Raw genomic sequence first — 13051 nt, forward strand, 5'->3', positions numbered from 1 at the left:
CTACTTCTTTTATATCATATTAAGGTGCATTGATTTCGTATATCCAGACCAAACGAGTACGAAACTTGTACTTGTTTCGTAAAAACTTTTGTTTGAAATACACTCACTTGAGTGACATTGATACAGATTATACCTACATAATGCGAACTATACTGTAATTGTTGTCGAGTTTTAATTTCGTTATAATAGGTATTACCTACATTACTCAATAAGACATAAATTATTTAAGCGTATAACATACCTATTGATTACTATTCTTCTACTTAGGGCGTTGCTTTAGCATGATTAGTACCTTCACTTTCTCTACTGTATGAATTATTGTATTTGCTTTTCTTACTTTATGCTATTGTTTGTGAGTGCAATATCAAGTATTGAATTATAGTTATGAGTCGGACTCCCCGAACGTCGAACGTCGTGCTCGAAGGTTATTATAAGTTTAGTGATTACTTAGTAGTCTGAGAACTGATATTAGGCAGCTAAATGACTCAATTGAATAACAATATTTGACGTATATGTTTATTAAAAAAAAATGTCTACGACCCTGTGCCGAGATTTTTCTTGCAGCTTATTTTCCCCGGCTATACAAGTTGTGAGAAGCTGCAGTAGTTTTAGGCGGATAAGACGTTGGTTATGTAAAAATTGACGATTCAAAGTGTAACTATGTTGCCTACTGAATAAAGATATTTTTGAATTTGAATTTGAATTCCCGGTATGGCAAATCTCTTTTTAATGAGTGGCTCTACTTTGCATCTGTCATTTGTTTGTACAGTTCAAAACACAATAGTTTCTTAGGTCATAAATAAATTATGAATTTCTGATTAAAGACAGATTTAAATGTGACAAAAACCGTTATTTCTATTTACCTTATTTATGAATTTTAATAAAGAAAAAAATTAATAATTAGAGCGACATTTTGTCACTTTATCTTTGACACCAAAGGTTGCTTTTTCATACAAATTCCATAGTAATTTCATGTTTAGACGTTTAGTAAAAAGTAACTGATTTGACTAGTTGGAAACTACCCTAGTATAATGACTCTGTAAGTAATAAATATTTTGAATTAAATAATTGCAGATTTGATTTATTATTTTATTTATGCAGTAATAAGGCGAACTCACCGTAGAGAAACTCGTCGTCAAGTCACTCGCTGTAAAAAGGCTCATCGTAGCGAAAATTGACGTTTAGAGGATCCAAAGCCAGGAAAGCGATACAACGGACCGTGTTGCTCTAATAGTCCCCGGGCCAGACGCAAAATCTATCAGTCATTTCTTCCCGGATGAAAATGGAAAAATAATAAAAAATATAATGAAGCCCTGTTGATAGGTTGAGCGGTAGCATTCCAATGTTGCTAATTTTATTTTCTGTCATCACTTCCCGCTTCAAAATTGCATCAAATTTTAGCTAACCCAATATCTAATAAGATAAAATTACACGTCAGACAGCTTTAGCATGCGTCCTCCGGGCACGCTAAGCTTAACAAGTTTCATACAAATGCAGTAATTTTTATTTACGATTAAAAATTTGTGGCAAACTATACTAGTTAGAACAAAATGTTCTACACCAAAAACTAAATTAAAAAATACCTATAAGTAAATCATTAAAAATTTTATGCTAGTTATAGTTTTCAAGCTACGGAGATATGGATAATGTCAAAGTTATGTAATTCACCAAATTCAATACAGTATTTTGGAAAGTGACCGCATTTAATCAGTTTGTCTTCTATACTAACTATTCTTGATTATACTATTCTTAATATTCTTAATGCCTTGATTTCAGATCATAACTAGTATATACTGATACTTTACTCAGTGAAGCGTGGGTACCTACTTAGTTCATCTTGCGATGGATGTACCTCTAATTACCTCAATTTGAATATAGTCGTGTAAGTACTTATATTATCTTATATTCGACGTCTTATCTGTAGCTGTTTTTCTCCGTTATATTTGTAGGTTTGCTTCAAATAGCTTTCAATACCTTTAGTAGTATTTGTTTTCAGGACATCCTTTTATAATAGATAGAATAAACATCGCCGTAATCGTCATAAGTTCATAAGTTATATCAAATGTAAAAAAAATATATTTGCGAAACATCCTTTGCATAGAGCACATAAATTAAAATATTTTATTGTTGACAATTCATTACATTTGCTTCATACAATTATTTGTGTAATAAGGCAGTCTTTTCTTCGATTGTTTCTCTCAGTGATTGTGAGTTTCTCGAGTTATTTCCATAAAAATAATTGAATATTTCGTAGTAATTTGGCTTAGTCATAGGCAAATTTTGGGCGATTGTAACGTGCTTTTTCGTATTCTTCTCTCTTTATGAGTAAATACTTATACATAAAAATACAATATGCATCCCGCCTGATTTTTCATTAACATACAAGGAGACTCCGATCACTACATTTTAATAGTATACTTTCTAATTCATATAATATTAGTTAAATAATATATATTATTTAAAATTGAGACAGGTGTTTAATTTTTAGAAATCAAATATAACTTGGTATTTTTTCAAAAATTTTATTATATACACAAACATAACGGAATCCAAAACAACATCACAGATTGCACTAAATACTAGTTAACGTTGAACATCTCTCAGTGGTGGTGGTGGTGCTCGGGGACCACGTGGTGGGTGCCGTGTTTCACGGTGGCTTGGAAACTGGGGGAAGGAAAATAATATAGATAAATATTAAAGGGGCTTCAGAAACGAAATAGTTACGTTAGACATACAGAGAGTCCATAATAACTCAAAATCTTGTTGATAATTTTAATCAAAACTTGAAAGAAGATACCAACTGAGTGGGGTGCGTGCGTATAACTCAGTTTTGATCTTGACTTGAAATCCTGTCATGGGATTGGCTGAAATTTCAATACATTGGCAGGAGCTGTCATTGTCAACCAATCAAAATTGTAGAAATTTTGGTTGTGATAGAAACGTAAGTTACACTATTAGGCGCTTGGACACATTAACACAGTCAAGCAGAAAATGCCAAATCTAACTCGAAATTACCATTAAAAATATATTTTCTGCTTACCCAGTCTTCTTGTCGCTTTCGTAGTGCACCTCCCTGACGGAGCCATGGGGTTCATGCAAAGCGTAGTAGCCCTTGACGACGTCGCCGTCACGTGTCTCGTGCTGCGACTTGATGTCGCCGGTGTGCTTGTCCTCCACTTTGTATTCAAACGCATATTTAGGATACGCCTGAGTTGAAAAAGAATATGTAAGTTTTACTATTCCCACGTGTCACCTTTTATTTATAGTAAGTTGACATCTTTCGAGCTTAATATTTACAATATGCCTAATTGCTAACTTACGTAATAATCGACGACTTTGTGTACATGTCCATGTTTGTCATGTTCTTCGTGGACGACCTCGTGGGCGGGTCCGTCATGACGGTGGATGCTCTGCGAGGAGTACGCGACGTGTCCGTGTCCGTGGTGATCATTGTGACCATGCTGGGCGGTAACAGCGGCCACCATAGCAACGAGGCATAGGATCTGAAATTGACGTTAAAAGGGTTTGACTTTAAAAACTTCTTCTTTTCTAACTTAAAAAAATATTTATTTTATTTTATTAGGGGAGCTTACGGCCATATTTGCAAAGTAATTAATCTTGTAAGTAATTACGTAATGCCAAGCAAAATATTTTGTAAGTACCTTTGACATCATTTTAAATATTCTTTTAGCTGGTGTCTTTATGGCACTGTAACCAGTAAGGAACTGATAACAATTTCGTTTACTCTACTTCTTTTATATCATATTAAGGTGCATTGATTTCGTATATCCAGACCAAACGAGTACAAAACTGGTACTTGTTTCGTAAAAACTTTTGTTTGAAATACTTACACTCACTTGAGTGACATTGATACAGATTGTTCCCACATTACCCACATAATGCGAATTATAATATAATTGTTGTCATTTTTTTATATTGTTATGACAGGTATTACATTACCTAATTAAATGTAATGCCCAGATAATTTCTTGCCACCACCGACGCATATTTAATGTTCTTCATATCATGTGAGTCGTGAGGTGGAATACCAGTCTCATCCACCCTGGTGTCAGGGTAATTATTGAGCCGCCAAAGGCCCCTGACATAGCTCATGTAACGATTACTCACCGGGATCAACTATTTAACGTGCCTTCCGAAACACGGATCATCTTACTTTCGGACAATCAGGTAATCAACTAGGGATCACAAAGTGATTTTTGTGATATCTGCCCAACGCTCAACCACTGGACTACGAAGGCCGTTATATTATTATATCGTTATATTATTAAGAAAGAAAGAAAGTATTTATTATTAGAGGACGCCACAGTATTATTTAATGTTGATATAGCTATTAGGCGTGACAGCTCCGTTACATGAATTTGATCTCGATGAAATAAAAATATCAACATGTTTGACTGATAACACAGTTGGTCATTCATTATCGTTTATTAAGAATATGTGTCACTTAATTGTTTTCTGGTAATTTGCTACTCTGACCAATCTGTTAGCGATTCATACCGTAACTCTTGGCCAAGTTTGCGGTCAAAACAAAAGATACCGTAGCCCGTATGCAATCTGTGTAGGTGGTAATTGAGAACTTTACGTTGTAAAAATAATAATTTGAACATCTTCAAAAACAAATTAAAGTAGATTTTATTAACTTGTTCCTCGGAAGATCTCGGCTGGTCAAAATGGGAGTGGAATTCTTTGGCGTCTTCTGTATACGTATTTTTGAATGCTTATAACCCTGGTGCTTTCAAGGTCAGAGTGTACAGGCACCTTCTGGGCGAGCTCGCTCCATCTAAGGCCTCGTCAATGCCTTCACAAAAGTCTGGGGCTGGTTAAAAAAAAACCTGCAGCAATGCACATTTAAATGTGCATGATATTATTAGGTATGTACATTATATTTTCTAACCAAACTAGGCATCACAAAGTGATTTGTCCCACCGGGATACGAAGCTGGGACCTCCGGATCGTGAGCAAAAACCTCAATCACTGAACCACGAAGGCCGCGTCTTTTGTTTCTTGGTGGATACTTAAAAAATAAATAATCATTATTATATATTATGTACAATGATCTTCATGTCCATTATTCCGGATTTTTCCCTGCAAGGATCAACTTTAGGAATTCGGCAGTAAATATTTTTTTAAATTAAGTACCTAGAAATAAGCAGGTCTTCTTTTTGACTTTGAACTTCATTTGCCATTCACAATTTTAGGTGTTTCTACTCCTGAGACGAGTATTATAAAAAAAAATTATGTAAAAGCCATATCTGCATATTATTTCATTTTCATTGATTGTTGTATGCATTACATTACATTAATAGTTATTGAAAATGAAATGAAAAATTATCTTAGTGGTAGGGATATACTACATTATTTGCTTGGATATTTTTTGTCTTGAGGAAAATATTTACTTGGCTGGTCTTAGTACGTATCTGAAGCTTTCAGGAGCCTCGATTAATAAAAGTATACAAGTTCATGAATACTTAACGTACTATTTTACAAATTCATAACTCACGTTAAAACTTGCGATTAACAACATCACAATGAGAGATAGATTTTATCACTTGATAGCAAATAAATGAAAAGATTTCAATAGTTATTGTATTTATACTTCTGAATGAGTATTTTTTGATTCAATTCAAATTCAAAAATATCTTTATTCAGTAAGTAACATAGTTACACATTGAATCGTCAATCTGTTATATTATGTCTTTTTTTGTCTTTTAGACTTTTCATAAAATAAAATCGAATTGGCTGTTTTTTAAATATTTTATTAGCTGAACCTATTCTTACATAACGGTATCGAAAACAACATCACAGATATACATTAAATACTAGTTAACGTTGAACATCTCTCAGTGGTGGTGGTGCTCGGGGACCACGTGGTGGGTGCCGTGCTTCACGGTGGCTTGGAAACTGGGGGCAGAAATATATATTTTTATAATATTAAGGTGTTCGACAGAAAATCATTCATACAACTTCATGATATTGTCAATAAGATAAAATTACACTATCAAGTAAAATTATGATTGTCTTTTTTTTGTCATTTAAAATTTACATGAATAATAATCGGCAATTTGTAAAAAATATTCTGTATTTACCCAGTCTTTTTGTCACTTTCGTAGTGCACCTCCCTGACGGAGCCATGGGGCTCATGCAGAGCGTAGTAGCCCTTGACGACGTCGCCGTTACGGGTCTCGTGCTGCGACTTGATGTCGCCAGTGTGCTTGTCTTCCACTTTGTACTCGAATTCGTATTTAGGGTAAGCCTGTGTTGAAAAAAAAAAACATAAAGTTTTATATATGATTATTCTCGTAGACTTAGATTTTTTCGCCGCTTACGTTGTTCCCACGTGTAGAGTACACGTACTTATTTTTAGCAACTTTTGGTCTTCTTATTATGCGTTACTTGACTTACATAATAATCGATGACTTTATGAACGTGTCCATGTTTGTCATGTTCTTCGTGGACGACCTCGTGGGCGGGTCCGTCGTGACGGTGGATGCTCTGCGAGGAGTACGCGACGTGTCCGTGTCCATGGTGATCATTGTGACCATGCTGGGCGGTAACAGCGGCCACCAGAGCAACGAGGCAAAGGGCCTGTAATTTTATATGGTTTATTATTTTATTGGAATTCTAAAAAAGGATATTTAGTTATATTATTTGTTTTATTTAAAACAGCTGTGTATTTTATAAAGTATTTTTACCTTTGACATCATTGTTATTGTTATTTTCAGCTTTTGCCTTTAGGACACTGAATTCAGTAGTGAACTGATAACATTTTTGTGTACTCTACGCCTTTTATACAGTAAGGTGAATCGGTTTCGTATTATCTACCGGCCTAATAAGAACATGTAGGTTTGTAATTATTTCGTAAAAATGTGTCCGAAATACTTTCGCTCGCTTGTGTGACATTGCGACAGATTTAGAGCTTGTTAATTATAGTATATTGTTAATTATTTGTAATAAGAGGCTTTTAAACCTAATTGTCAAGAAATGGGTTTGTTAAGTTTTCTACAGGTATTCGTCAAATTATGTCTGAATCACATGTGAATGTATTAAATCCTTTGTAATTGAAGCTAGTATTTTGTTAGTTAAGGATCTTTCAATGCTTCCCAGTGGGGCTTCGGGGAATGCAAAAAAGGTAGTTATTTTTGTCAAAGAGTAACATAGAGGCAATGATGCCAGCTTGTTGGGCACCTTGCCTCGATGTGCCGCATTGGAGGAGGGGTTTTATTTGTGTGATGCTCTGTCGCGGGGCCACCACCTCCAATTCAGTTGAAATCGATATAGATTACTGTACGTACCATGTACGTTATAACCGTGGATCCTATATTCTTGTTTAAATAGAGATGCGCCGAATATTCGGTTGGTATTTGATATCCGGTACCCAAATTGAATATTCGGTATGCTATTTGGATGTCGTCGCATACGTACAGAATTATATTAATAAAAGAAGGATATTTCTAGGAATCATTACAATTGTACGGTTTACGTACGTACAAGTTATTCTAGCTGAGCTTGCGCCCTACTTTTGCGCATCGCACAAGAAAACATCTTGAAGTATGCAAACTGAGTGGCTTCGCTGGGGAGTATGCTCTCCAGCGAAGCCACTTTAATTTGTTGTTTTCTTTCTAATTATAGCACGTACACATAAAATCTCTTCACGTACACTATGTACATGGTACGTACATTAATCTATATCGTTTTCAACAGAATTGGAGGTGGTGGCCCCGCGACAGAGCATCACACTTTTATTTATAAGCTACATGTTTCTATTGTTTTAAATTATTGAGTAAATAAATAAATTACTCACATATATATAAATTACTCAGATATAGTTAGGAATTACTCGAGCCGTGGTAGCCCAGACTCTCACTGTGGGGCCGCAGTTTCGATCCAGCACGGCCCTAAACCTATAATTTCAGAAATTGGAATCGAATTCATGTTTGGATCAAAAATAGTTATCACGTGCTCAGCGGTGAAGGAAAACATCGTGTGGAAACCCATTAAATAAATCATTACAATGCTGCGCTGTTTTTTTTTCATTAATTAATGCTGTTTGTAAATATACCCTAACTATATCATTTGTATTAGGTATGTATCAGTGAATATAGAACTAACAGCATGAAAAATCTAAAGTTACAGATTGAATAAGTTTTAAACCAACGTACTTATTTTATTCCTAACACAGTGTTTAACGCGTTTGAAATTTGATAGCCTATCCCTGCACAGCTATTTTGTAAAATTAATAAAACCTTTATTCAATTTAAAACATAATTAAATTTAAGATCGTCATTTATATAATTTAAACAGTTTGTATAATTTATCATTGTACTATTTACCTAACCATGTTTTAGGTCTTATAAGATGCACGTATCGAGCCGCAAACACTCTTATAAACCATCCATTCCAGACCAGAAAAATCGTTGTGCTCTATGGTGTGTAGATTAAGATAGCCAGTTTGGTGAGCAATAATTTATTGGAGCGCAAACAATTATCAGACCCACAGTTAAATTAGTTTTAAATAGTCAGTAAGAATGAATGAATGAATGAATGAAATATTTATTTTCAGATATTTATCCATATTTTGTTAGTAATAGTAGTAAGTTATTGTCAAATAACATAATATCATAATCATCCTACTACTGGACCCAGGTCTTCCATCAATCAACCGGAGAGGGTATGGAGCATACTCCTCCACGCTGCTCCACCGTGGGTAGTTAGATAAAAGTTTTTATCAATATATAAAATATAGGCGTTCTATATTTCAGGTTAATATTTTGGAAAATATTAAGTGCGTAAAGGTTTTTTTTTAGGTTTTATAATAATTCGAGACTTAAAATTAAAGTCGCATATTTTTTAATTAATGAGCTTTTATTTGGTATTTATAAAAGGTTAGAAAATATTATAAAATAAGAGAACAATAAAGATCACAGGTATGTACAGGCATTAACATTCAATCATTAGTCTTAATGATGATGATGATGGGGCACGATGTGGTGGGTGCTGTACTTCACGTCGGCGTGGAAACTGTAAAAGAAGGTGGTAGAAAAATGAAAGTTAATATATTTTTTGGTAAGCTAAGAATACATGGTATACAAATACAATACAATACAAATATATTTATTGCATCAAAATAAAAAGAAATAATTACAAAAGACTCTATGAACACATCGAGTAGAGTGAAACAAACGAAAGTGATGTCTCAGGATCGTAGCAAGTGTAAAGTATACACACTCTTGCGCCACACATACTAGTAGTTAGGATTGGCGTTACTTGTACTTGCCTTAGCAAAGATTACCTGGTTTAGTTACTTTTGAAGTTGTGCTCCTTTACTATAGAATCTACATTTTATATTAGATATTCTTGAATAACTTTTTTTTATAAAAAAGATAAAACATCTTACCCGGAGTGCTTGTCACCGTGGTAGTGCACGTCTCTGATGGAGCCATCAGGCTGATGCAGCGAGTAGTATCCCTTCACGTGGTCACCGTCGCGGGACTCGTGCTGAGACTTGTGGTCACCAGTGTGATGGTCCTCCACCTTGTATTCGAACTCGTATTTGGGGTGCGCCTATAAGTAAAAAAAGTAAGTATTGGTATAAGGTAGATAACGCAGTCACACATAGTCAACTGTAATTATTTTTAAACACAATCAGTGTTACTACAAAACACAAACTAAAAATAAACTAGGTTTTAAATAGTATTTCGCACCACGAAAGAAGTCGGCGGATTTTAATGAAACTAACTTGACAAGTCATAATAATTCTATGCAGAATCTGCGACAATAGCGCCGCGGCCTTCGGGACTTCTTTCGTATACGGATTATATTTTAAACATAGTTTATCTTTTAGTCTTTGTTTTGTAGTAACACTGAATATGTTTTTACAACTACTTTAATGACAACAACATAGAACTGTCAATCGTGGCAAAAGATTGTGATTTTCGTAGTCGATTATTATCATCACAGAACTATTTAAACAAATTATGTATATAAAAAATCTTAATCGTAGAAAAGATTTTTCTGCATTAGTAATACAACCTAATAAGATCATAACATAAGCTCATGATTACCGGGTGAGAGCCCTCACCGCTCCACATTTGTCCGGCTAAGTAGTTAATGCCATCTGCGACAAATCAGAAAAAAAAGGCTCACGACTTTAAACATTAAGTAATTACATATTAAATTAAGTACTTACCCGCCATTTCCAACTTAATACAATTTTAAATAAACTTCTTCAATTGTATTCCAACTTAATACAATTTTAAATAAACTTCTTCAAATTCAATTGTACCATTAAAGCTTCAACTTACATAGTAATCGACATGTCCGTGTCCGTGACCATGACCATCATGACCATGTCCGTGGATGACCACCTCGTGGGCGGGGCCGTCGTGACGGTGGATGCTCTGCGAGGAGTAAGCGTGTCCATGTCCGTGGTCGTGACCATATTGGGCGGCCGCAGCGGCCAGAAGGGCGGCAAAACACAATACCTGAAGTAATTGAGGAGGATTTTAGTATATTTTTAAGCTTAGATTGAAACTGTAATTGAAATCTGTCTTTTTTGTAATTTTTATCGTGATAAATGTGTCCGGAACATAATTTATTTAGCTTTAGCTCAGTACATAAAGTCTTTAGAAATTATTAAGAATGTACAGTGACTTTTTAAAAGGCAATAAATACAAAAGTAAACAAACGATTACCTTTGAGATCATTTTTATTTAATTTTTAGCTGTTGTTAATGCTCGCAAGTTAACAAATGAACTGATACATTGTACTTTTGGTCGACGTCTTTTATACTATACAACGTTTGATCAAGGCAATATTGATTTCACTCTAAATTATAGCAGTAAAAATTATCTCCGGAATCAAGTATGCAGTGTTTGCAATAGTTTCGTAAAACAATTTACTCGACATACCTAGTTATATTACAATCACCGCAAAGACATTGCGCTATCTACCCTCTAATAGGAACCAATACCTTTTTATCTTAATTACTTGTACTTGACCTGCTGTGACAGAAATTTAACAATAACAACATTAAGTAACATGACATCGCGCCTGTATCCTCAAAGGGGTAGACAGACACGTTGTATGTACACTCATTCATTTAGCTATGTTTAAGTCGTATGGTATAGGGGGCGAGTCTATTGCCATAATATTAAAATGTTTTCTCCAACCAAAATCCAAAATCAAGATTTGATACATAATTAATTATGCTGCTTGATTCATATCTATATAGTGTGTTTACCATGACTTTCACGTAGATTTTCATAATTGTATAAAAAGTAATACTCCTAATAATATATCCTTTTATGACCTATAATAAATCAAAGGCACACTGCCTTCTATTTCTTGTACACGGAAACATACATACACATTATCTAGGGACATAATGTGTATGCAAATTTAAAAAATCCTCTACTCACCTCACTAGCAATAGCCTTGCAGCATTGCTCATGTAAACGTCCACGCTAACGATCCATTCATAACCCATAAATGAAAGCTTTTGTCGGCGTGCGTGTATGAAGCGATTGATGAATGTGGAGGAAGCAAGAGAAGTGTGTCAGGATCGAAGCAAGTCTCTGTTTACCCCAGTGGGAAATAGGCGTGAGTTTATGTATGTATGTAAGCAGAGACTATAGAATTCCATTTGCTTCGATCCTAACACACAATACAAAATAAATAATAAATAATTCACTACAATAATAAATATATTAATTATTAATATCCTACTATGAACTTTTTACTTCCTGTAGCTACGGTAAAGAATTGGCATTGTTTACTATACTACCTACTATTTACTTACTTCTGGAAATGTGTTATCATAAACCATATATGCCCCATGGTTCATAGTGATTATAAATGTATTTGTATCTAATATTTTGGCTAATAAATAAATATTTTTTATACGGTAGCCTCCTATATGCATGGCTGCATGTACAAGTAGTCAAAATTCTCATATGAACTTTGTTTCGTCTCAAAATGTATGTTGGGTAGTGACCCGACCCTCACAGTGGTGAGGGTTGGCTAGGATACGCTACGCACTTGTGCTGATACGGGCTAAATAGCTAATGAACAAACAAAGAGCAAAAGTGTGAATTACTTGTAAACAGTGGTGGAATTATGAACCATTATTTGTCATATATTTTTTTAAGTGTTTTTGTTCTCTTACAGAAATTATGTGGAAGTCTTAACTGCAACCAGTTAGTTTATTACTTTGCAAGAATCTGATTGGACTTTTGCACCTTATAGTAAGTGCCTAGCTTGTGCTGCTATCTCAATGTATACGTATATGTAACAAGCTGCGTTGGAGTTCATTATCCATCTTCCTTTCTATAGGCTTTTTTACACTTTTAGAGTAACCAGCAGACTCATAATAATTATGTCACAGTCTGTAACTACATACATAACAAGAGTTAATATCAAGTGGAATTTTCCGTCGCAAAATTCATGTTATTTTTTTAGTTTTTTAAAATTATTTTCCATTCTATACTTTTGCGATGGAAAATTCCACTTGATATTAACTCAGAATAATCAGCTGAATCATCTCTCTCAGTATTCGTTACGATGTCACTTACACTCCATACAAGTACATACAGTAGCCATACAAGTAGGTATGGGTGTTAGTGACACCGTAACGAATACTGAGGGGGATGGTTCAGACCATGATTCTGAGTTGATATCAAGTGGAATTTTGTGTCAAAAAATTCATGAAAATTTTTCTTTTCTTTTTAATTATTTTCCAATCCATACTTTTGCGATGGAAAATCTACTTGATATCAACTCAGAATCATGGCCTGAACCACCCCTCAAAGTTTTCGTTACGATGTCACTAACACCCTGTATTTGTAGTATAGTAAAATAAAGACATTATTATTCATTATAATTTATGGTCTAGTTCTGAATACCTTCCTAATACTAGACGGTGATCATGAATAAGTCCTCTAAGATGTTTCTATTTATGGAACAGTATGCTTTATATTATAAGGGCTGAAGTGTTTAGTTTGTTTAATAATAAATGCTAATCACATACTAAAAA

The 13051-nt window shown here is 34.4% G+C and overlaps 3 protein-coding genes across 4 annotated transcripts in view; 1 reads left to right on the plus strand and 2 right to left on the minus strand.

Annotated features, from left to right (window-relative positions):
* LOC126367076 (cuticle protein-like) overlaps positions 1 to 13051 on the plus strand; it is a 94841-nt gene that overhangs the window by 42701 nt on the left and 39089 nt on the right. The window lies entirely within an intron of this gene.
* Positions 3037 to 3674, minus strand: LOC126367125 (cuticle protein 8-like). The gene is made up of 3 exons (XM_050010537.1): positions 3663 to 3674; positions 3321 to 3503; positions 3037 to 3207 (listed from the first exon to the last, which is right to left on the minus strand). The coding sequence occupies exons 1-3, from the start codon at positions 3672 to 3674 to the stop codon at positions 3037 to 3039; spliced, it is 366 nt and encodes a 121-aa protein (XP_049866494.1).
* Positions 8979 to 10787, minus strand: LOC126367118 (cuticle protein 7-like). Of its 2 annotated transcripts, XM_050010528.1 has the most exons (4): positions 10713 to 10787; positions 10323 to 10502; positions 9416 to 9582; positions 8979 to 9039 (listed from the first exon to the last, which is right to left on the minus strand). In XM_050010528.1, the coding sequence occupies exons 1-4, from the start codon at positions 10722 to 10724 to the stop codon at positions 8979 to 8981; spliced, it is 420 nt and encodes a 139-aa protein (XP_049866485.1). In that variant the 5' UTR covers positions 10725 to 10787. The 2 variants fall into 2 exon arrangements, with proteins under 2 accessions (XP_049866485.1, XP_049866486.1); XM_050010529.1 differs by lacking the exon at positions 8979 to 9039 and having other exon boundaries at positions 9412 to 9582.

Source organism: Pectinophora gossypiella, chromosome 5 (genome assembly GCF_024362695.1).
Source record: "Pectinophora gossypiella chromosome 5, ilPecGoss1.1, whole genome shotgun sequence".
NCBI classification, from domain to species: domain Eukaryota; kingdom Metazoa; phylum Arthropoda; class Insecta; order Lepidoptera; family Gelechiidae; genus Pectinophora; species Pectinophora gossypiella.

What these genes read in the sequence shown, in the direction of transcription:
- LOC126367125 (XM_050010537.1), bottom strand. An exon ending in ACAAAGTCGTCGATTATTAC is followed by an intron (nt 3,208 to 3,320) that starts GTAAGTTAGCAA and finishes TTTTCAACTCAG; the next exon opens with GCGTATCCTAAATATGCGTT.
- LOC126367118 (XM_050010528.1), bottom strand. An exon ending in ACGGACATGTCGATTACTAT is followed by an intron (nt 9,583 to 10,322) that starts GTAAGTTGAAGC and finishes TTTTACTTATAG; the next exon opens with GCGCACCCCAAATACGAGTT. An exon ending in CACGGTGACAAGCACTCCGG is followed by an intron (nt 9,040 to 9,415) that starts GTAAGATGTTTT and finishes CTTCTTTTACAG; the next exon opens with TTTCCACGCCGACGTGAAGT.